Below are 26,559 nucleotides of genomic sequence, written 5' to 3' on the forward strand. Positions count from 1 at the left end.
AGTTATTACTGTTTGCAGACGACCAAGTTGTGGGAGCACAGGATGATGATGTAAACTACATGGGCAGAAAGTTACTATAAGAATATAAAACATGAGGACTGACAGTTAATTTTAACAAGACAGAGTACATGAATCAAAGTGAGGAAGTTCTGGATTTAGATGGAATACATGTGAAAACTGTACAGCAATTTAAATACCTGGAAGCAATTATTCAGGCTGATGGATCATCTGCACAGGAAATTGAGAGAAGCAATATTACAAAATGTTTTATTATATGGATGTGAGACTTGGACCTTAACTGAAAGACAAAAAAATAAACTACTGGCCATTGAGATGGATTTTTGGCGAAGATCGGCAAGAAAGTCTAGGACTGAAAATATTAGAAATTAGGTGATAAGGAATGCAATGAATGCCCAAAAAACCATCATTAATAAAATATAGGAGAAAAGATTGGCGTGGTTTGGTCATGTGAAACAAATGGAGGATGACAGATTGCCCAGAGGAGCCATGGAGAAGAAAAAAGAGAGGAAGACCAAGAAGGATGTGGATAGAGGGTGTGAGGGCAGCCACGAATAGAAGAGGATTGGTGGACAGAGAGTGGGAAGATAAAAGAAAATGTAAAAAGAATAAAAGGAATGACTTTTCGATGTTAGGGTGAGGAGAATCGTTGTAATAACGGAATAAATCATAAGATGACAAGTTATTAAGGATAAGTTATTAATACAACAGAGTAATTTTAAATTAAATAAAGAAAATAATGATACTATTGAAGATGAGGAATTGAAAGAAATTTTAAACATATGCTACCCGGAATCAGGGAATATAAAAGAACTTTCATCTCCGTGGCAAGAGTGTGAAAAAAAGAATAAGAAATTTAAGTTTTCTGATAAAATATGTAATAAAAATAAATGATTTTAGAGATTTTGTTGAAGACAGTTTATCTTTAAAATCAAGTGAAATTCCCTCGTCATTTAAGAAAGCCAGAAATATCTTTGAAACCATTTCGATTAGCAGTGCTGAAGCTGAGCTAGCTTTCAGCGTAATGAATAATATTGTGACATTTAAACACGTTGCAGATTACGATGAACATACATCTAAATGGAAAACCATTGCTTCAGTTTGATCCAAATCATTACGTCAAATCATTCCTCTATAATCATCACTCAGCTATTGAACAAATCGAAGATCGACAACAAATATTAATAAAGAAGTAAATTCTATATGGCAATTTTTAGAATACATTTTTCTTGAATATTTGTATAATAATTTTTTTCATGTAATCTGTGATTTTAATGTATCTTTTCTAGAAGAGTTTGTTTTTTATGTAATATTTGTTTTTATATTGTAGAATGTTTTGTGATAGTTTTTGTTATTTGTGATATGGGAAATATTTCATGCTATTTTTTATTCATAATATTAAAATTTTATCATGAAAAAAAAAAATGTATCCATTATATTTCCCTAGTTGTTAAAAAAAAAGAAAGATGAATAAACAAAAGTGGCACATGTGCCGAGCACACGTGGTAGATGGTTTTGTGTGAATCCATCCTTCACGTTTCTTTTAGGTATTTTGATTTGTATATTTATTACGAATATTCATTTCCTCAGCTTACAAGAAATAACTTGTAGGCTGAGGAAACCCATTGTAAATGGAAACACTCCTCTTGAAGAAGATATTGATTACGAAATAAGAGTTTTTGTATTGTAAATATTTTATTGAAAATTTGCAAATTTTCGTAATTTCTGAAAGACAAGATACAATGGATTTATGATAATTAAAGTAAGTGATGTATACTTGCGATTGCAACATATCTAAATGTCTCTAAAAACAGCATCGATTGAAGTACCGATCTTGTAGTTGAAACGACATATGCAACTGTTCAGGGCACATTAACATTAGTAGAGGCATACGATGCAAGAAAGCAAGCTTGTGCAGCATCAGCCACAAAAAAAAAAAAAAAAAAAACCTCCCATTTCACCCCTCCATTTGTTCCAAATGCCAGTCCAGCTCAGCTTTAAATTTATTTAGGCTATCAACTTCCACAACAAAAGATGGAAGTCTGTTCCACCAATTAACTACCCACTGACTAAAGGCAAATTTCCACACATCTATTCTACAACTGTCTTTCCTCAGGTTCTTAATCTGAGCAAAAGGAAGAATCTCATCAGAATTCAGCTTGCTCAAGGTCTTATACACCTCAATCAGATCACCTCGCAGATGCCTACTCTCCAGGCACTGCAATTTTCAGAAAATAAGCCATTCTTGGTAAGAGCATCCCTTTGTTCCCTCACCAATCTTGGCCTGACCATTGCCTTGTATAATAGGATAATCACCTTCCTGTCCCTGCTAGCAAAATTCCTATATATCATTGACAAGACTCCTGGCAGCCCATCTACACTGCTCAGCAAACTTCACATTTCACTGCACAATTACATCCAGGTCTTTTTCACTTTCCAGAGTGTACTACCACCCAGTTGGTACATTTCTCTGTGGTTACTGCTACCCATATGCAGTACTTTGCATTTGTCAATGTTAAACTTCAGTTGCCACTTTTCAGTCCATTTGCCCAACTTATCTAGATCCAGTTGGAGTAGCATACTGTCTTTACTGTCGTTAACAACCCTGCCAACCTTTGTATCATCTCCAAACTTGGACATTAAACCTGATATACTTTCATCAATATCATTAATAAATATACAAAACAACAATGGACCCAACTAATAACTCTAATTACTAATAACTCCAGTAACTCTAATAACTAATAATTACTAATAACTCCAGTAATTTATTAGTGGAGTTCCACTAATAAATTAGTGGAACTCCAATAATTTGTCCACAAAGAGCAGTGTCCATTGATTACCACTCTGTCATCTCTCACTCAACCATCCCTTTATCCATTGTAGCAACTTCCCTTTAATGCCATACCTCTCCAAATTGTATAGCAGTCTTCCAGGTGCAACAGTATCAAAAGCTTTCCTGAAATCCAAGTATATGATATCAAAATTATTTTTGGCATTCAGTTCCTTTGTGACCACATCATAGTATCCAATCAAATTGGTCAGACAAGACCTCCCTTTAACTAATCCATGCTGTGTCTTAACTATTACTGCAGTCTTGTCTAGATGATGCTGCAATGCTTCTTTAACCAGTGATTCCATTATTTTCCCCAGAACACAAGTTAAACTAACAGGTCTATAGTTACCTGTGTCACCTTTTGAACCTCCTTTCTGAATTGGTGATACATTTGCACACTTCCAGTCTATGGGGACCTCCCCAGAGTCCAAGCATGCTCTCATAATTATGGCTAAGGGTTTGCTTACTTCCTTTGCCACCTCCTTTAATATAACTGGATAGATCCCACCACCCCAGGTGCCTTCCTTATGTTTAACTTCTCCTCCACTTTGCTCTCAGATATTACAAAATTACTTAGCTCTCTGTTAGAGTTTGATAAACTTCTGGCACTCTCCTCATTAAATAACTCCTCTTTGTAAATTTAGATGCAAAATACTGATTCAGTTTTTCAGCTACCAGATAGTCAACCCATCTATGTTAAGTGGTCCAATCTGATTCATCCCTTTCCTTCTAGAGTTTACATAAGTAAAGAACTCTTTGCTGTTCTTCCTTCTGCCTTCGCCTGCCTAACCTCCTTTGTGACTTGATTACAGATTAGTTTATATCTGCCATAGGCTTCTGTGTCAACTGATACCTTTATATGCATTCCATACATTTTTCTTCTCTGCCACAATCATTAATCCATCTGACATCCGTTTAGGCTTAAATCATGAACAGTATTTCTTAGTTGGGATGAAAAGCACAGCAGCCTCCAAAATTAAGTCCCTGCAGGCTTCCCATTTACAATTCAACATTGGTAACATCATCAGTTGATCCCACTGTACAGAATTTAAAAACTGTCTGAGACCCCTGTAGTCACCTTTACGAAATCAAAAGCCCTTCCCTTTAGCCTTGATGGTAGTTACATCCTTAAGTAATTCCCAATTCAGCACACTGATCACTGCCACCTAGTGGTTCCTTTATCTGCAGATTCTTGATGCATGAAGAATCACTACTGATAATCAGATCAAGTGTATTACTCCCTCTGGTTGCCTCTTGAACATGTTGCTACAGAAAAGTCATCCAGTAAATCCACAAAAGTCTTGCTAGTGTGCAAGTGACCAATCCACAAGTTCCAGTCAATATCTAGAAAGTTAAAATTCCCCATTATAAGACATTCTGATTTACTGGCCCACTATTTATCTGCACAAATGCTGATTGTACTCATCGGATTCATTAGGCCTATAACACACACCTACTCTCATTTTTCCTTTCCCAGCGCTTATGTCACACCAAACAGACTCAACATTGCATTGTCCACCAACATCAATTGGATGCACTTCCTTAGATTTTGTGTTTCTTAACTAACAGCATAAACCCTCCTCCCTTCCTGTCCATCCCTTATGTACATATTGTACTCCCCAAATTCTACTGCTTATGTCTGTGTAATACAACGTCTCTGATATCCCAACAATATCTGCCTTTCATGTCTTAACTAGCACTTCAAGCTCATCAAATTTATTAACTGTACTCCTAGCATTGGTGTACATGCACCTGTTTCTACTCTTAGTTACCCTAACACAGCCCATGTATTTATTTGTTCCACTATGACTCCCAGCAGTCCTGGAAATCTCCATTGCCTTGCTTTCCAGGCTGCTGCTCATTCTAATAGAAGCAGTACAAGAATCACTTTTGCCTATGCCCACTGTTAACCTTTTAGTCTGTGTATCCCCCAAGCTAGCAGTTTCCGACCCACCTAACACTGCCTTGATAGCATCAGCAAATATTCTTGCACCCTTTCTATTTAAGTGTACCCCATCCCTGTAGAAGCAGTCTCTCCTGTCAACAAGCACAGATCTGGCTGAAAAAAATTCTATCCCTTGAGCCTTGCTCAATCTCTCCAGGGCCAAATTGATCGACAAGGCTCTCATCATATACTCTCTCCTATCGTGTCTGGGCAGAATTAATTGCAGACACTTTCACATTCAAACCTAACTCTCGACTTTTTTTCAACATTGACCTGTACTTGAGTAAATCTGCAGATCTTTTACTCTTAATGTCATTAGTTCTAACATGTACGACAATATCACCTTTTGTGCCCTTGAAAGATTATATATGCTCTACAACATCATCAACTTTTGACCATGGCAGACATACCCTGGTCCTGTTCCACCTATCTTTCTTGCATAGTATATTCCCCATCTCCCTAACAATATAGTCACCAACAATAACTAGTTCCTTTGGGACCAGTGCATTCTGCCTTGGAGATTGCCTGTGTTGCCTGATACACAGGAGTGAGCTCTGCTGTTGAGCTGGTCAGCTGAGAGCTTCATGGGCCCTTCATATTAATTTCTTTGAGGGCATTTAACCCTACACCTCAAGCTCCCATAGACATCCATCAGAATGCTGAGTTGGTGCCTAATTTCTTAACACTCTAGGCATCTAGCACACACAGACATCCTCCTTGGCTAGATCATGTCCCGTTTTAGAAAGTTCAAACATTTCACATTTCGCACATTTTTTGAGACTGATGCGTTGGAGAATTGCTCCCTTCGTTTCTCCCCCGAGTCACAGCCCTCTCGCTAGTCTGTGATCTTTGCTTCTCAGCTCTAGTCTGGGTCACGATTTCCGTTTAAATACAATTTAATTAACAATAAAATTTAATAAGATTAATAATATTTTTGATTAATTGACAATACTATAATAAGCTAAATGATTCTTAATTGAGTGCTTCGTATTATGCTATCTAGTTTTACTTTATACCTTACGCTATCAGTTCGAGATATATATACGTTACGCTATTTCTTATTGACTACAATATGGCGGCTAGTTCAACAATATTGGCGCCAACACTGGGAGCCATAATGTCCAAAAATTGCTAGTTAAATTCAAAATAAGAAGCTAACGAACACTACTAAACCTATTTAATATCTCTGTAAAACACAATGTAGTATGTTAATTAACGAAGAATATGGTAAAAATTAAATACCTATCCTTTTACAGCAGCAGCCAAAAATCCACTGACTGTTCTCTTCCGCGACTAGAGCACCATAACAATGATATCCTGAAAAAGGCCTCCGAGGTTGGGCAAATTCATATTTTAGAAATAAATAGACTCATACACCAACCATGAACATATAAGAATTTTACTGTAACTAAAATATTTACAAATAAAATAAAATAAATATTTACAAAAACTGCTATTATATTAAACTAAATTATGTACATTGTAAAAAACATTAAAACTATGATGAAATCCTTGCGATAAAATACACTAAAATAAACCGGATTAAAAGCGATAAAAATCTGGAGCTTTCGGAAGCATCGGCTTCCTTCCTCAGCAATAACAAAACTTCCTGCAGCACGTCCTTATATAACAGGCTCACAGTACTTATACACGTGGTTCAGTCGGCGCATGGTCTGAACTGGAAGCGGAAACAGCACGGGAACGGTTCAAGCAAAACCGTATCCTCTGGGGAGATTTGATGCTGCTTCTCCCAAAAATGTTCAGCCACAGCAGACTTATTGTAATCAGTGGTTTTTATAGCATTTGCATGTTCCCCCAGACGATCTTTGAGCCGTCGTTTTGTCTCGCCCACATAACATTCCCCACAATCCGGGCATTTTATCCTGTGTACTACTCCACTACTCAGGTCCTTTGCTATTGGGTCTTTTACCTGAGACAACACTGTGTGCAACCTCCGCCCGGGAAGCTGCACACAGCGTGTTTTATAACCCCGCAGATTTAGTAGAGGAATAGAGTCCAACCGTCAGGAACCGTTTGTTCCTGTGGCTACCGCATATATTCCTTACTATCCTGGCCTTACTGAGCATCTTTCTAGAGTTTTGCGGGGTTATAAAACACGCTGTGTGCAGCTTCCCAGGCGGAGGTTGCACACAGTGTTGTCTCAGGTAAAAGACCCAATAGCAAAGGACCTGAGTAGTGGAGTAGTATACAGGATAAAATGCCCGGATTGTGGGAATGTTATGGGCGAGACAAAACGACGGCTCAAAGATTGTCTGGGGGAACATGCAAATGCTATAAAAACTGCTGATTACAATAAGTCTGCTGTGGCCGAACATTTTTGGGAGAAGCAGCATCAAATCTCCCCAGAGGATGCGGTTATTGGGGATCGAGAGCCTACGAATCTGTTCATCCGACCACAATATTATGAATAGGGACAGAGGCATGCGTATGCATCCTCTGTTTGAAACTATCATCCTAAGTACGGATGAACGGTTTTGCTTGAACCGTTCCCGAGCTGTTTCCGCTTCCAGTTCAGACCATGCGCCGAGTGAACCATGTGTATAAGTACTGTGAGCCTGTTATATAAGGACGTGCTGCAGGAAGTTTTGTTACTGCTGAGGAAGGAAGCCGATGCTTCCGAAAGCTCCAGATTTTTATAGTTTTTATCACTTTTAATCCGGTTTATTTTAGTGTATTTTATCGCAAGGATTTCATCATAGTTTTAATGTTTTTTTACAATGTACATAATTTAATTTAATATAATAGCAGTTTTTGTAAATATTTATTTTATTTTATTTTATTTGTAAATATTTTAGTTACAGTAAAATTCTTATATTTTCATGGTTGGTGTATGAGTCTATTTCTAAAACCATAACAATGGAATGTAATGAAAATTCCAGATGAAAAAAGAAATTGTTGACAAATATTTGTATTGTTGCAGTCATATGACAAATACTTGTATTGTTGCAATATACTTACTTCAGGAAGTATGATTGTTGCAATATACTTTACTCCAGAAAGTATGATTGTTGCAATATACTTACTCCAGAAAGTATGATTGTGTTGTCATACTATTCAAAAATTCTAAAAAGTTAGAACTCGAGATACTATCGTAACCAGGTATCATCGTAAAGGGGGGGGGGGGGGTCATGATGACCAGGCTGACTCCAGATATCATATTGGGCACAAAAAATGTGTCACGCGCTCTAATCACACTACTACTGAGTGCTTGGCACAGACTAGTAGTGTGAACGTGGGAAGTGCCTCTGGTGGAAGCCGAAGATGACATCACTTCCGTGACTGATCACATTTACTCAGTAGGAATCCCAAAGGATGTTTCACATTAAAAAGTAGGCAAAACTGCGAGCCCATTGTTAAAATATTCACAGCTCACCATAAACTAGGTTTTCAAAAGGCTAAGAGTCTTAGCCTGTTGAAAATCTAGTTTGGACTGATTAATTACTGCTTTACAATTGTTTTGAGCTTTGTTGCAGGCAGAAAATAACCTTGGTAATCTGGATGCAAGGCAACTATGATAGAAACATTATCTCGAGCAGCCTTAGCACATTTACTGGAAAACCAAGGTTTAGATAAAGGACAAGATTTTATGGTGAAGTGTGGAATAAAGGATTCATTCCATGCAAGAATAATTTCACTAACACAATCTGAGCATACAATGACATCAGAAGATTGAAAACAGTAATTCAAGGAAAAGAAGAATAGAAATATTGCAGATCATTCCATTTTGCATGGCGCCTCCGTAGCCAGGTGGGAAGGAGCAGCACTGCGTAGCACACGCTTCTTGATTAGACCGGGGTTCGAGCCCATCACCACCAAATACGGAGGATGCGGAAAGGTCAGGGAATGACCACCGCATATTCCGCAATATGGCCTTAGTTGCTAATGCTCCTAAAAACCAAATAACAAACAAACCATTTTGCATTCTTGTGACAACACAAGGCTTAGCATGGCCACGACAGAAAAGTGCCATTGGAGAAGAGATCATCACTAAGTTGTGATCTGAAATGCCTAGAAGACCACTTCGACAGCATAATTGGAAGAGTTGTTTGTGAGAAAAAAATCAAGAGTGTTGGGTTTGTGGTTAGGATTGCTATTCTGGTAGGTGGTAAATGAACAATGTGTGAGGTCATTAGCATCCCAACAAGCTGGGTTCACATGACTAGAAAACTGAAGCCAGCTGGAGTTGTGAACGTTAAAATTGCCAAGGAAAACTACATTACTTTTAGGAAAGCTGGACCAGAGAAAGTCTAGCTTCAAAGAGATGAAGTGAAAGAGTTCTGAGTGATCAGTGGAATTGGGAGATTGATAGATATGGTGTATACACAGCAAGAATATACCCAGCTCCTTGATGTAATGTTACCTCTACAATGCCCACCACATATACACTACTCAGACTCCTCTTCAGTAACAATCTGGCAGAGTAGAAGCAGTGAGATTATACATTAGATGATCTGGATGCCTCCCAGAGTGAAACCAATAGTTTCAGTTTGATGGCCTATCCAGCAGCCATCCTGTGAACAACATTTTAGATCTGTTACCTTGAATTGTAAGGAAGTGTAATCTTGCTATGATGCCCATCATAACTTCAAAAGACATCAATCATACTGCATGATGGACAAGATGGGAGCTGTCGGAGCTTTTCTCTGAAGACTAAACATGGGTTTCACCAGTTGATAAGAGTACAAAGTAGGTATAAAATATATAAAGTGTAATATAATTGCTAACTAATGTGAAAAATAATGTGAAACTATACACATTACAGTTGTATATCATCAATTCTAACGATTGATTTTTCAAGAGAAGCTGTATAATTATCAATTTGTGGTCAAAGTGATCTAAAGGTACAATAAATTAGATTGTTATTCACAAAAATTCTATCAACGTGCGCGTGCCTATCTCATTTCGGATTCATGGTCGTTTATAGGCATGCACCAAGACAAATAATCTCCAATTAATATCTTGACATACACTTTGCATTATTTCCAACTTGTGATCAAGATGGTTAGTTGAAAAGCCTAGTCCACTTAAGGAAAGAAAGGTTTTGTAAAATTGTTTTAATTTATGCTATTCTGGTAGGTGGTAAATGAACAATGTGTGAGGTCATTAGCATCCCTTGATCAATTCTTCTGTTTTAGTTAATTTTGACAATGTCTTTATCATTCAATTTCGTGGGGGTGGTTTGATATGTTTTGGGGTCCTTCACCTTCAATCCGAGTATTTTGAATCATTCATGGTGCTGTGAGTGCAAGAATTCGTTAAAATTATTTTAGCCGTTTATATTTGGAGAGTGTCGTTCTGAAGTTATTCTACAGACCAGATTGAGGCAATCTCTCTTTTATTCTTTTAAATTAGATTGTATATTATTTTATGTTTAGTCACAAAATTTGGTAAATAAAGTATAAAGTAAATAGTTTAATCTCAAATTAAATATTAAATTTTAGTGCAATACAACTTACCCAGACATATTAGAGAAACAGAAGACTCACATATTGTTGCATTTCTTTTCACTCTTAGTTACTAACCCTTGAAAAAGACAAAGGTCAATCCTTGACTTTTAAATATTGATGATATGTAATAATAATAATAACTTCTCTGTTTATACCTAGGGGCAACACACAGTCAGGAGCTCATAAGATTGAAAGAACACCTAGAAACAGCACCATATTTATCAGGCATGGGTTTAAATCCTGGTCACTCAAAGCACGTGTATTTATGTACCCTTGTGCCTGACCACTCAGCTATGGTGGCCATTAATGTGTATAGTTTTCACATTAGTTAGCTATTATACATTATATATTTATAGATATACACACTCCAGTTTTGCTTGATTATTTTTATATAATGTATACCTCTTTCAGATATTCCTATTTATTACTCATTTTCTTATTTATATTTTTTAAAATTCTTTTCACATACACACATATTTTCATATAAAGTAAAATTAATGGTCATAGTGTTCAACTGCATCTGCAGTGGCTCTAGCTCATCTCTATATAGCCTTTACACCCGTTTCATACCTTATACAAGCATGTGTGCATATACAGCGTATTTCTATATTATGAAATTATGGGAACAGTTCTACATATCAAAACAAGTAAAAAAGTTCATAACATGTCACCAGAAAAGCTTCCTTTTTGAGTAAGGGTTGATTTTATGTAGTTGGAATAGTACAAAAACATCTTCAAATGAGTAAGTGTAACCGAGAAAATTAAGAGGTAGTGGAAGGTACCAGCATGATGATTGGTTTGGATTTTTATTGGCGCATTAGCAACTAAGGCTATAATGCACCAAGACCAGGTAATATTTAAGTTTTCAGTGACCTATTTTAGTTAGGTCACCATGTCAAGGTATATAATAACAAATATGTACCAGCCTGATGATGCGTCCACTCACTTCAGCATGGAGACATGTAACCACATGACTGTGGTTTTCCCCCATCTCCGCGGTATATAATAACAAATATGTACCAACCTGATGATGCGTCCACTCACTTCAGCATGGAGACATGTAACCACATGACTGTGGTATACTAGGAGAAATGGGTCAGGAATAGTGGACCAATGACAAGATTGGCATTACCCTTTGACCTAAATGCGCTGGATTTATTTTTATAGGACACAAACTGTGGAGTAACAAACACCACTGTTTTAGTGTGGAATGCAAAGAAAACCTTGTCGCCTGCATTCAAAATGCCTACAATTCAATTTGGAATATGTCTGGTAGTTCTGAATGAGTTTGTAAATAAGCCTTGTGTCCTATACAGGTTGTGTTGCCAAGGCCCCCCATTCATAACAGCTTTTGTGATTGGCAAATGTGTAAGGGCATTTAACAATGCGAATTAAAGAGAACTAATAATATTCATTATTGTATCTTCAGAACACACCTATCACTTTTTAAACACATAAAAAGAGCTCCAACTGTAAAGGAAGCTTTTCCAGGCCCAAATTTATATATATATATATATATATATACACACACACACACTACATTCTCCTAAAATTAATTTTTTTCAGTGTAATTTAGAAAGATTGTTTTGTGTGTGTGTATTAAGTTTACCTATTTACATAAAATGTACAGAAACATCATATGCATATCACAAATATACATTTATATAATTATTTGAGATTTGCAGACAAAATATAGGCTAAAATATAAAATCTAATATGACTCAATCTAATAGTAAATCTAATATGGTATGCTACATGGATCATGCAAGCCTCTTAAATATTTAATTATTTTCTGAGTCAGTTTTAACACAATTTGTTATTGTGATAGGCAGTTAGCCTCCAATTAGCATATTACATTATTTACTTACATTTAAAATTATTTACATACAGAGAAGCCAAGAAATGGATTTTATTTGTAACGGCAGATCCAATATGACAAAAGTAATTTTTTTTTTTTTTTTTTTTATAAAATCATAATGAAAAACATTGTCACTGACTCCAAACACTATTCTGAGGACTGGCTGATTTGGTAAGGGAGGGGCTATGCTATTAGTTAAGAAATACATAAAATCCAAGGAAGTGAAGCCAGTCGACATTGCTGGACAGTGCAGTGTCAAGTCAGTTTGGTGTGACATAAGCATTGGGAGATCAAAATTGAGAGTAGGAGTGTGCTATAGGCCTAATGACTCTGATGAGTATAATAAGAAATTGTACAGGGAAATAGAGTGGGCCAGTAAATCAGAGAGTCTTATAATGGGGGGATTTTAATTTCCCAGATATTGACTGGAATTTGGGGGCTGGTCACTCACACACTAGCAAGGCTTTTGTGGATTTACTGGATGACTGTTTTCTACATCAGCATGTTCGGGAGGCAACTAGAGGGAGTAATACTCTTGATTTGATTATCAGTAGTGATTCTTCATGCATTAAGAATCTGCAGGTAAATGAACCACTAGGTGGCAGTGATCACAGTGTGCTGAAGTGGGATTTACTCAAAGAGGTAACTGCCATTAGGGGTAAAGGGAAGGGTTATTGCTTTCGTAAAGGCGACTACGATGGACTGAGACAGTATTTAAATTCTATACAGTGGGACCAACTGATGATGTTACCAACAGCAAATTCAAAATGGGAAGCATTCAAAGAACTTATCTTGGAAGCTACTAGGCTTTACATACCAACTAAGAAATATTGTTCAAGGTTTAGGCCTAAGTGGATGTCAGATGAACTAATGAGACATATGGCAGAGAAGAAAAATGCATGGGATACATACAAATTAACACGTGACACAGAAGCCTATGATAGATACAAGTTGATCTGTAACCAAGTTACAAAGGAGGTTAGGCAGGCGAAGGCAGATTACGAGAAATCTTTGGCAAGGGATGCAAAGAAAAACAGCAAAGAGTTCTTTACTTATGTAAACTCTAGAAGGAAGGGGATGAATCAGATTGGTCCACTTGATATCGATGGGTCAACTGTTGATGATCCTGCTCAGGTAGCTAACAAACTAAATGAATATTTTGCATCGACATTCACACGAGGAGTTATTCAGCGAGGGGAATGCCAGAGGTGTATTCAACTCTGGCAGTAAGCTAGAGACCTTTGTAATAACTGAGAGTAAAGTGGAGGAGAAATTGTTGAAGATAAATACAAGAAAGGCACCTGGGGTGGATGGTATCTATCCAGTAATATTAAAGGAGGCAGCAAAGGAAGTAAGCAAACCCTTAGCCATAATTATGAGAGCTTCCTTGGACTCAGGGGAAGTACCCATGGACTGGAGATGTGCAAATGTGATCCCAATTCACAAAGGAGGATCAAAAGGCGACACAAGTAATTATAAACCTGTTAGTTTAACTTCTGTTCCCGGAAAATTAATGGAGGCACTGGTTAAAGAAGCACTGCAGGATCATCTAGACAAGACTTCAGTTATGGCTCAGACACAGCATGGTTTTGTTAAGGGGAAGTCTTGCCTGACCAATTTGATTGGATACTATGATGCAGTCACAAAAGAACTGGATGCAGGGAATAACTTTGATATTATATACTTGGATCTCAGAAAGGTTTTTGATACTGTTGCACATGGAAGACTGCTGCACAAATTGGAGGCAAATTGCTGCTGTGGATAAAGGGGTGGTTGTGGGAGAGAAGACAGAGAGTGGCTATCAATGGACACTGCTCATCGTGGACTAATGTTATTAGTGGAGTCCCTCAGGGTTCAGTATTGGGTCCATTATTGTTTTCTGTATTTATAAATGATATTGATGATGGTATATCAAGCTTAATGTCCAAGTTTGCAGACGATACGAAGGTTGGCAGGGTTGTCAAGGACACTACTGACACTATGCTACTGCAACAGGATCTGGAAAGGTTGAGCAGATGGGCTGAGAGGTGGCAAATGAAGTTTAACATTGACAAATGTAAAGTACTACATATGGGAAACAGCAACCCCAGAGCAACGTATCAATTCTGTGGTACTACACTGACAGTGGTAGAGAATGAAAGGGACCTGGGGGGTGGTTGTGCAGGCAGATATGAAGTTTTCTGAGCAGTGCAGATGGGCTGCAAGAGTAGCTCATGGTGTTTTTTTTTTTTTTTTTTTGGTAGTTGTTGGCGCATAGGCTTCTGTGGCCATAGTGCACCTCCCAAGGTTTTTTTTGCAGTACTTTGATCCAAGTCCGAGGCAGGAATCGAACCCGCGACCTTTGGGTTGCCAGGCAGGTACGTTGCCCACCCGGCTAGCTCATGGTGTATTGTCGATGATATATAGGAATTTTTATAGCAGGGATAAGGAGGTGATTATTCCCTTGTATAAGGAAATGGTCAGGCCACACCTAGAGTACTGTATACAGGTCTGGAGGCCTCATTTCAAGAAGGATGTAGGGATGCTGGAACGAGTACAGAGAAGGGAACAAGATTGGTGAATGGAACAAAGGGGTGCTCTTACGAAGAAAGGCTTAAGTTTTGCAAATTACAGTGTCTGGAGACTAGGCACCAGCGAGGTGATGTGATTGAGGTGTATAAAGCCTTGAATGGTTTGAGCATGCTCAATGCTGATGGGATTCTTCCTCTTGCTCAGAAAAATCACCTGAGAGGGCATAAATTCAAATTGAGGAAAGTTGTTGTTGTTTGGATTTTAGGAGCATTAGCAGCTAAGGCCATATTGCTCCGGGATATGCGGTGGTCATTCCCTGACCTTTCCGCATCCACCGTATTTGGTGGTGACGGGCTCGAACCCCGGTCTAATCAAGAAGCGTGTGCTATGCACTGCTGCTCCTTCCCACCTGGCTATGCAGGTGCCAATTGAGGAAAGACAGATGTAGGATAGACATGAGGAAATTTGCCTTTAGCCAGCGGGTGGTTGGTTGGTGGAACAGACTTCCATCCCTTGTTGTGGAAGTTGATAGCCTAAATAAGTTTAAGGCTCAGCTGGACAGGTATTTCGAACGAACAGAGGGGTGAAATGGAAGTGGTTATTTTTTATTTATTTATTTATTTATTTTTATTTTATTTTATTTATTTATTTTTTTTTGGCTGATGCTGCATAAGCTTGCTTTCTTGCATCAAATGCCTCTGCTAATGCTAATGCTATTATAAGATCCTATCATCAAAGTTTCTTGCAATGATCGACTAACTGGTTAAAATAAATTTATTAAAATAAAAATGATATATATACATAAGATAAAACAGAAATAAAATAAGATAAAAGCATTAAAATACAATAAGATAAAAGCGTTAAAATATATATAATAAAAGCGTTAAAATACATAGATAGTAGCTTTTGAAGCAAAGTGCCTCTTCATCAGCTAGTCTGTGAGTGGTGTACTTCAGTATATATTGATGGTTACAATAGCACAAGTCAGCAGGGCATGATCATGTATCACGAGTCTGGTGTCGGTAAAGCAGAATTACGTACACGTGATGATCGGCAGAGCTCATCGCACTGCAATACAGTACATTTTATAATAGGGTGTAAAAATGAAGTGTACTCCCCTCGTCCGATTCATAGTACTATTATTGGTGGCTATGCTTCAAGCCGTGAGCGCTGGCAGTAATCACGTGAACAGTCGACGATTTCAATATCCCGTTGAGGATCAAGATTGTGCTGCTCAACCCAATAATGTTCGGCGACTGCAGAGTGTTCAAAATTAGCAGTTCGCAGAGCCACCTCTTTTATGGACTTCCAAAGATTCATAAACCTGATGTTCCTTTATGGCCCATTGTTTCTTGTTGTCATACACCTACGTATGAACTTTCTAAACACGTTGCCAAGTTATTAGCACCCCTTGTTGGGAACTGTTTACACTGTTTCCAGTAGTATGCATTGTCTGCGTATTATTAAAGATTTTATTATTTCTGAGAGCAACGTTATGGTCTTCTTTGATGTGGTTTCTCTGTTCACTTCTATTCCTATACAACAGACTATTGCCTGCGCGAGACATCTTTTGAGCAGGGATACCACATTGGGAGATAGAACCTCGCTCTCTACAGATATTTGTATTGCTCTCAATCTGTGTTTAACGGGGGGGTTGATCATGTTCAATGACTCTCTGTTCCGCCAAATACAGGGCACAGCTATGGGTGCTCCTGTTAGTCCCATCGTGGCCAATATCGCCATGCAGATTTTCTTGAACTTACCTATCCCTATCACTCTCCGGTGTTATGTTGACGATATTTTTGCAATTGTACCCCGGGGATCAGAATCTGGGCTGCTGCAATATCTCAATTCCCAGTCACCCGTCATTCAGTTTACGATTGAAATAGAAGTTGATAATACCCTTCATTTTTTGTATGTGTTAGTCCAACGCGTGGATTCGAGTTTAGTAACTTCCGTTTTTAGAAAGTCAATGTGCGCAAGCCAATTTACCAATTATAGCTCTGCACACGTCCCTGGTCATTTACGTAGCACTGCTCGTACTTTATTCTCCCGCAGTTGGGCGCACTCTAGTTTGACTGGTGACAGGCAATTGTAGATTTCTAAAATTAGGGCGGAGCTTTTAAATTGCGGCTATCCACCTTGTGTTCTAGTTAGATGTGAGCTTCAGGCTCATGAATTTGTTACGAAATCTAACCCGCCTCGTGTCAATCAATTTATCTCTACCGCCTACATCCCCTATTATCCACGCGTATCGGAACATCTTGTTAGGATTTTGCCTCACCATCATATAGGATGTGCGCAACTTCTGGGGAGGAAATTACAATCTATTATTTCTAAGGTGAAAACACCAGTTCCTCCTTTCCTATGGATTGGTTCAGCATACCGTATTACGTGTCCGGATTGTGGGGGGGGGGGTGTTATGTACGTGAGTCTGGTAGAAGATTGAAAGGTCGGGTTTCTGAGCATGAGGTGGCTGTGAACCGCTAATTTTGAATGCTCCGCAGTCGCCGAACATTATTGGGTTGACCAGCACAATCTTGATTCCCAACGGGATATTGAAATCGTCGACTGTTCATGTGATTACTGTCAGCGCTCATGGCTTGAAGCACTACACACAGCCACCAATAATAGTACTATGAATCAGACGAGGGGAGTACACTTCATTTTTACATCCTATTATAAAATGTACTGTATTGCAGTGCGATGAGCACTGCCGATCACGTGTATGTAATTCTGCTTTACCGACACCAGACTCATGACACATGATCATGCCCAGCTGACTTGTGCTATTGTAACCATCAATATATACTGAAGTACACCATTCACAGACTAGCTGATGAAGAGGCACTTTGCTTCGAAAGCTACTATCTATGTATTTTAACACTTTTATTTTATTTTATTTCTGTTTTATCTTATGTATATATCATTTTTATTTTAATAAATTTATTTTAACCAGTTAGTTGTTGTTGTTATTATTTGGTTTTTAGGAGCATTAGCAACTAAGGCCATATTGCTCCGGGGATACGCGGTGGTCATTCCTTGACATTTCCGCATCCTCCGACATTTCCGCATCCTCCGTATTTGATGGTCACGGGCTCGAACCCCAGTCTAATCAAGAAGAGTGTGCTACGCACTACTGCTCCTGCCCACCTGGCTACGGAGGCGCCTTAACCAGTTGGTCGGTTGTCGCAAGAAACTTTTATGGTATAATGCAACCCTACGCACAAGGCCTGTTTTCTAATATTATAAGATCCTTTTTTCAATGCATTAATTGCACTTAAAGAACAGTAAAAACTGAATGCTTTTTAGCATGATTTTCAAAGCCCTCTTTAAGTGCATATAGTTCTGCAGACAACTGTTGTGCCAACTTTCAATCAAAATTTGAACACTGGTGTATTTGTGAGAATACACCATGGTTCAAATCTCAGAGGACCACGGAGAGTCAACATTTTCAGTCACATTTTTAAATTATCATACAACTGTGGCAAATTAAGAAATCTAAAGCCAGCTGGCCAATATACTTTGGATTTGTTTCTATAGTAATTTTCTCACCATGGTTCAAGAACATTTCAAATTAGGGTGAGGGGGGGATACTTTGTATTTTGACAGTGTAAGCAAACCAGTATCTTCCTTATATTATAATGGGGTTTGTGGGCATCTCTATGGACTGGTGATGTCCAAAAGCACCTAGAGCAACTTAAAGGCATTATGTTGGACAGGAGCACCATAGTCAAGATGAGATGTGATTAAGGCTCTGTATAGATGGAGCAGAATGATTATTTGCTCTCCAAGTCATATCTGAAAGTACTCTAAATTTTTTAATTTTTTTTTTTAAGCAGACCCAGTGTGTACATATATTTGATATGCTCTATAAAGTTAAGTCATTTCTAAGCAATAGTCCTAGGGAGTGAATACTATTAGTGATGACTGAGGAGTTAAAGTTTGGGATCTGGATGCAAAGAATGTTGGAACACAAGTACTCTTGATGTAAAGCTGAAAAAATGAAAGGGCCACACAAAACAAAATATCTAAGGCACTGGCAGCTTTTGGATGTAGTCTGCATCCAGTGTCAACCTTTAAATATGACAATATCTGTTTCAGAAGTCGTGTTTAAAACTTGAAGTGCATCAGCAAACATGTCATTTTAGACCCAGGCTACGAATGAGTGGTATGGTGGAAGAATGATGCGAACATATTCTTACAAAAAATGAGAAGGAATGCACCTCTAGTCAATACTTTTATGTGCACCTATACTCCAGCACATGCTTACACATATACATATTTTACCCCAAATTAATGTAAGTGGAGGGGGAGCAAGGGTAAAGAAAAAAAGAAGGGACACATTTATACAAGAGCACACTGCCGAGCCACAAGTTTCTCCCTCCCTCCCTCCCTCTCTCTCTCTCTCTCTCTCTCTCTCTCTCTCTCTCTCTCTCTCTCTCCTCCACACAAACATGCCTGCACACATTTACTTTCTCACGCATGCACATACAAAAAACTGACACTACATTCAAACAAATGGCATCATTCCTCTGGGAGATGCAATTCCAAAGCAACTTATCAGAAAGGTGGTAAGGTTGTAGTCATGGGCCAATGAAACAAATGGACAACAAAGTAGTCCTGTGCCATTTATAAATTTCAAATAGACTATACAGCTTCAGTTATTTTATAATTCTAACGTGACCCTTCATATACTGCAAGATAACTTACACAACTTTTTTTTACCATTTTGTCCGGGAAATGTTACAGACCATCTGCTATCTGATGAATGACAAGCCCTGAAGCAAGCTGTCAGAGCAGTCTCATTTTTAAACAAATGACAGAATAACCTCTCTCAGTGATGCCATTTGTTTTAAAGTAATGTAATACCAAGGAAACTTAATTAAAATGGTGGAATTCAATCTTCTGTGCAATACATAAAATCTTGGCATTTTACTGTGCAGTTTAAACTCTGCAGGCTGAAGAAATAAATAAAAGGAAAAGGAAGTAGTGCTTTTTTATAAATTTTAATGAGGCCACACAGCTTTAGCTATTTGGCCTGGTTGAAAATTTGAAGTGTTAATGTTAAAATTACTTTAATGTTTAATAGCAATCTGTTAAGGTATCCCAAGAGAAATTACAAGTTATATTTTCCCAGTAGACTACTGAAAAAAAAAAATCTTTTTTTTTGAATGTTCCACCCTACTGCTGCATGAATGTTTTTATTTCGTTTAAGTTGTTTCCTGGAGATTAAAGTTTTTTGTGTGGAAAATGAAACATCTACCTCTAAGAAACTAATATACTTTGAATGATGAAAGCTATAAGGTTACAGAATAAAAAGTACTCAGGTGCAAAAAAAGTATAAATTACAGAAGAAATTAAAACTATTTTCAAATTTTTGCATTTCATATATCCATATTTCTACTCGGATCCAAATATAAATATATTGCATTTTAATATGTACTGAAATTTTATAAACTAAGTACAAACCTTGAAAATGTAACAAAAAACTGCAATAAATCCAATGTCCTATGCTGTAAAAAAGATATTTGCAAAAGAAAAGGTGTGCTGAAGTTGTATACATATACAAAAAATGATGTATTATCCAATCCAAAAGTATGTTCACTATGAGGGAATCGAATTTTTATTGTTCCACACTCTTTCTTTTCATGGACGATCTGCTCTTTTTTAGTCACTGTGAAAAAATAAAATAAATAAATAAAAATAAATAAATTTATATACACACACACACACACTGGTGTTCAAAGAAAGTGTATCACCTAGGAATTTCACATTTCTAACCCTTTTTTGCATTGGCATGTTATATTAATGACTAGCATCACAAATAGAAATATAAACAAAAGATATTTATTAAGTTAAGGCAAAGCTAAGTAATATTTGACAGGTGTTCTCAAAATTTTCCAAATTGAGCATTTGCAAACTTTATACAACACTTTTGGTAAACACGACAATTATTGCTGAAATATTATCAGAAGCCCTCAATTTGCTTCAGTTTATCATTTTAAATGGAAAACAAAATGAAAAGTTCACCAGGTGCAAACTAATATTTAGTTGAAATATTAGTTTGCCCTGATGACAGCAGCACACCGTCGAGGCATTGACAAGATCAATTTTTGAAGATAATCAACTGATAGTTCGTGGTTCCAAACACGAATTATGGCTTCCTGAAGGGTCTTTGGTTTCTTTCTGGCAACTGCAGATTCCACACGATGCCAACAGTTCTCTATAGGATTCAGGTCCGGCTGGGCTGTTTTCTGGCCAGCTAAGAGTTGCAATGGACCGTTCTTCCAACCATTTTTTCACCTGTAACAAATGTAAACACATTACTGTCAAACCTCTAATGCAAAAATGAAGCCAAAGTAACTACAGAAGTGCCTACTTGCACTTTTCACCTGATGACAAGGAGCAGAGTCGTCCTGAAAGATGCAGTTACTTGGCAGGTTGAAATGGTCTCTAATGGTTAATTCTCAATAACTTGATAAAAAGATAGATTCAAAAAACAAAAGAAATATTAGAGAGAATAAAATAATATTAGTATATACCTACATGTTATTTGTATTAATATGCTTGAATTTGGTTTTTAAATCGATCCAGCCAACTGTTATTACATACAAAATCGTAGTGTCCAAATTGTTTAGCAAATTTTTCCCGTTTCAGCCTTCAAGATCGGACCATCTAATGAAAATCCAGCACTTCTTTGTGTATTTATTATTATTATTAGTGTCTTTGGTGGCCCCTAGACATTTGTCCAAATCCACCTAATATACTTGATTTTATTATCCTTATACAGGATACCTAGCCACCAGAGAGCAGTCATCACCTAGGATAACTGCCACCTGATGCTCGTCCTTATGAACGTGGAGCTGGGCCTAGGTCTACTGTACTGTCTGTGCTGACTGCACAAAATTCCCACACCCTCTGGTGGCAGTGCTAGACCAGAGGGCGCACTTCTTTGTGTAGTGAACCAATGAAGCAATGCTTCAACGATGTTTGTAATCTCGCACTTTCTAAAATTTTTTTTTCGGTTATGTTCTTTTCCAGTGCCGCCGATACGTAAACATGTTTATTCTTCCACAATGCCAATATTGTTGAAGAGGACAAAGAAAACTTTTTACACACTTCAACATTTTTTGCACTACGTTCTAACTCATGAATAATTTCGACATTTTCATAAATCGAGAGACACTTTCTTTTGTTAATAGACATGTTTTTGAAGGAAAGGTTTGTTTCTAACTGATTACATTAAAATGACAGTAAAGTGATCTGCATACAAATTCTTAGAAGTTCCATTTCTAAAATTCTTAGAAGTCGCAAAATAAATTTATGGTTCAGTGAATACAAGACAATCTGTAAATAGGGTAATGTGACAAGTGGAATGCCAATGCACTACTGTATAGCCCCTGTCCCTGAAAGGACTACATCATAAACTGGCCGCTAATCTGATGTGGGTGTCATAAAAGCTAAGTTGCCCTTTTCATTTTTGTCTATTCTAAGAATTGGATTTTTTCGACTACCCGAGCAATTAAGAATGTTTGCATAGTTACCAAAATTTATACGGTATATCTTTGTAGTATGCTTGCTACAACAGTGAGCGACTGTATGGGAATACATGTAAATTAAAATCATTATGGCTTTTTCTCATTACAGCGGTGATCTTGTTATTTCCGTGCTCATTATAACTAAGTTTGACCGTATATATATATACACACACACACACACACACACACACACACACACACAATAGGCCCTCGATTTAACTATTTGGGGAAAGGGGTGTCCACTATTACTGAAATTATCAAATGTATTTTAAAAACATATACAGGCAGTTTCTGCTTTACGAGTTTCTTTTTTTCAAGTATCAAGTATCAACAAAATCGAAAATAGAACATTAATTGCAAAAAATGAATGTTAAACATTCATAAATACCGCATTTCAAACATGTGTAGCCATACAATACAGTGTACCCTGCTTTAAGATATTAATCCATTCCAGAGACACCATCATATGTGAAAATATCGTAATGTGAACCAATAACATTGTTTTTTTGGTAATTCATTTCACAACCTTAGAAGTTAGAAATTTTCACTATATAACACTCTAAAAGGTTGTTTTTATACTGTAAATTGTATTAGTTACCAATTCAAATCATTAAAATGCACTACACTTTCATCGTTATCATATGTTCTGTTATAAGAACCAATTTTGAACTACTTTGTGATATTTTTCTAAAGCACATTTCTGGAGGTCACTACCATGAAACAATATGCACTTTCTGGTTTATTGGGCTTTTCTGTTACTGCAATCAATTATAAATGGGTAGTAAATGCAATGTTATTGCATTTACGAAAATACCGATAGCTGGAATTTTGTGGTTTTTTTAAGTTATTATGGTGAAATGTGTTTCCCCTTGACTGAAATCTTCAATCGTATAAAAAACATAAATAAATGTTCAGAATCTTCCCTTCGTTCCTTTTTTTTAAGTTTTGTAAACTTGTTACTCCACGCGAATTGTGTTAGTTGCAATTTGTGTGTGCCGTTAAAAATGCTTATGCATGCAATCGTGAAATTTATAAATAAAAGAGATTATCTTGGAAACAAATGTCTCTTGAAACATTTCTGAAGAAGATGACTCCTTGTGCAACAAACCAAAGAGTGATCAACGAGTGCGCATAAACATCAACGAGTGATGAATAAACATTTTTTTAACATTTGTAAGTCATAAATAATTTCTTTATTATTATAATTTGCTTGATTTTACAGGCTACGTTGGCACCACTGTAGCCAGGTGGGCAGGAGCAGCAGTGCATAGCACATGCTTATTGATTAAACCGGGATTTGAGTCCGTAACCACCAAATACGGAGGATGCGGAAAGGTCAGAAAATGACAACTGCATATCCCCAGAGCAATATGGCCTTATTTGCTAATGCTAAAAAAAAAAAAACGGGCTATGTTTTTCTTTCTTTGGATAAATCAAATCATTGTTTAAACAAACTAATTAGCTAACTAATTTCAATGTTGAGAATGTAACCCCTATTTTTAACATTATGTCTATGGGTAATAAATTCCTGCTTTATGAGTTTGCTTTACGAGCATGCGCTGGGAACGAATTAACTCTTAAAGTCGGGAACTACCTTTATTAAAATGTATAATTATGAATAAAATGTTGTTATTAATATTTATAAATTTAAAATAAAATATTATTATAATGTATAAGTATGAATAAAATATTACTATAATGTACACTGAGTAATTTATACACGCCACTAAAACCATCTGTTAAAAATATAAAAATAAATTTTCGACAGGAACCAAACTATATTTTAATTAAACATGTCAAAAACTATACAAATGTAACTAATGGAGTGTTTCCACCAATTTTTTATTATTCTTTTTTCTTAAAGCTCACACAAAGTCGTTTTCAATGTGAACATTAGTTTTTTCATTTAAATACATTTTAGAAGAGAAAAAAATACTTTAAAATTCTTAAACCCCATTGAATAAAAAAAAAATACAAAAAAAAAAAAAACGTTAAAAAAAGATACATTATATTCAATATTAATATTAACTTAATTGAAAAAATCACAATTTTCAAAGTCAGAAACAATTGTCATTTGGAGGGAGAGATGTTAATTCCTTGCTGGTAGAGGGTTCTGGTGAAACAGATCCAGTTGATGAAGTGGTCTTGAAGAAATCATCAAGCTTCAGTTGCCTTACACCTTGGTGCTGCTTCCTTATTACTGTAAATTGAAATTCTCTAAAATGTTCATAATAAGGAAGCACATCTGATGATGATTCAATATAATGTATGACATCATCCATATGTTTGTCTTATAACAGACAATTTAAGATGAGGTGTGATTCTTTGTCTTTGTCACCACCATCATCATCCTCTAGTTTTCTATGAAGAACATTTTCCGCAATCTCTACCTTACAAAAAATTTTATAACCTGGATCACCATCATTTTCAGGCGACTGTTCCACATCATTCTCAGTTGCATTTTTGTTGCAGGCCCTCAGAAAAGTGTCCCAAATATTAGATGCCTCAACTCCCTCAAAGTCTGTTTCAGGTTCTACAATGTACAACTTCTTCCAAGCATTGCCCAAGGTAGTAATAGCAGATCTGACATATGCATGTAAATTTTGCAGTGTCCTGGTGCCTCTTGTAACTTCTTCTACATCTTCTGTTTCTTCCAAAACAACCATCACCATCACCTCTTCCAAAAACTTCTTATACAACCTCTTACATGCAACAATTACACCTGATCCATCAGCTGTATCAGTGAAGTAGTGTTAGGAGGCAGAAAAACACATTTAATTCTCCCATCCCCGCTAACTAACCTCTCAGCATTAGGGTGAGTAGGTGCATTACCTAGCAGTAAAACAGCCTTTATTTAAAAGGATGGTTGAGTGGGAGAAGACAGAGGGTGGTAATTAATGGGTACTGCTCTTCGTGGACTAATGTTATTAGTGGAGTCCCACAGGGTTCGGTGTTGGGTCCTCTGTTGTTTTGTATATTTATCAATGATATTTATGAAGGTATATCAGGCTTAGTGTCGAAGTTTGCAGATGATACAAAGGTTGGCAGGGTTGTTAATGACAGTAATGGCAGTGTGCTACTGCAACAGGATCTAGATAATTTGGGCAGATGGGCTAAGAAGTGGCAACTGAAGTTTAACCTTGACAAATGCAAAGCTGCATATGGGTAGAAGTAACCCCAGAGAAACATACCAACTGTGTGGTACTACACTTAAGGTGGTAGAAAATGAAAAAGACCTGGGAATAATTGTGCAGTCAGATATGAAGTTTTCTGAGCAATGCACACAGGCTGCCAGGGCAGGTCATGGGGTTTTGTCAATGATATATAGCAATTTTGCTAGCAGGGAAAAGGAGGTGATTGTCCCTCTGTATAAGGCAATGGTCAGGCCATGCCTTGAGTACTGCGTACAGGTCTGGAGGCCTCATTTTAGGAAGGATGTAGATCTGCTTGGTGTGTACAGAGAAGGGCGACAAGATTGGTGAGGGGAATGGATCCTCTTACCAAGAGAGGCTTAAGTTCTGGAAATTGCAGTGGCTGGAGACTAGGCACCTGCACAATGATCTGATTGAGGTGTATAAGGCCTTGAATGGATTGAGCACGCTGAATTCTGATGGGATCCTTCCACTTGTTCAGATTACGAACCTAAGGGGGCATAAATTCAAATTAAGAAAAGACAGATGTGTGGAAATTCGTCTTTAGCCAGCGGGTGGTTAATTGCTGGAGCAAACTTCCATCTGTCGTGGAAGTTGATAGGTTAAATAAATTTAAGGAGGAACTGGACAGGCATTTGGAGGGAATGGTGTGATTTTTTTTTTTTTTGGCTGATGCTGCATAAGTTCATACACTTGCTTTCTTGGATCACATGCCACTGCTACTACTACTACTACTATTTCATGAGAAGGAATTTTCAGCACGTCTGTCTCATGTGCAATGCTATCATGAATTAAATAAATAGGTTCTAAATTTTGACTTTAGGATAGAAATTTTTTGTCCATTAAATCGAGGGTGTACTGTATATACAAACACATGTGCACATACATTTTTTTTTAAATTTAAAGTTTAATACTTTCCAAGCAAGGAAAAATAAGAATTAACAGATTACTCCAGAAATGCACATATTGCAAACTATATGAAACTAAATAGATAAGCCACTTTTACCTTCAAAGAAAGTGCTTTAGCTATTAATATTAGTAATGGCAAATGATGAATCGAAGCAAGCTTATGCAGTATCAGCAAAAAAAAAAAAATACTACCCGTCATCTCTCCCCCCCTCTAATAATTTATTGAATTCTTCCTTAAATTTATTCAAAGAATCCACTTCCACAACACCAGATGAAAATTTTTTCCAACAATCAAGTACCTGGTTGTTGAAAGCAAATTTT

The 26,559-nt window shown here is 37.1% G+C and overlaps 1 protein-coding gene across 1 annotated transcript in view; it reads right to left on the reverse strand.

Annotated features, from left to right (window-relative positions):
• LOC150085411 (attractin-like protein 1) overlaps nucleotides 1–26,559 on the reverse strand; it is a 310,470-nt gene that overhangs the window by 26,859 nt on the left and 257,052 nt on the right. The window contains exon 21 of the mRNA XM_090374560.1: nucleotides 20,109–20,313. Coding sequence (XP_090230686.1) covers nucleotides 20,109–20,313 — 205 coding nt within the window. The remainder of the gene's footprint in view (nucleotides 1–20,108; nucleotides 20,314–26,559) is intronic.

Source organism: Mastigoproctus giganteus, chromosome 5 (assembly GCF_048544385.1).
Source record: "Mastigoproctus giganteus isolate SK-2022 chromosome 5, ASM4854438v1, whole genome shotgun sequence".
Taxonomy (NCBI): Eukaryota; Metazoa; Arthropoda; class Arachnida; order Uropygi; family Thelyphonidae; genus Mastigoproctus; species Mastigoproctus giganteus.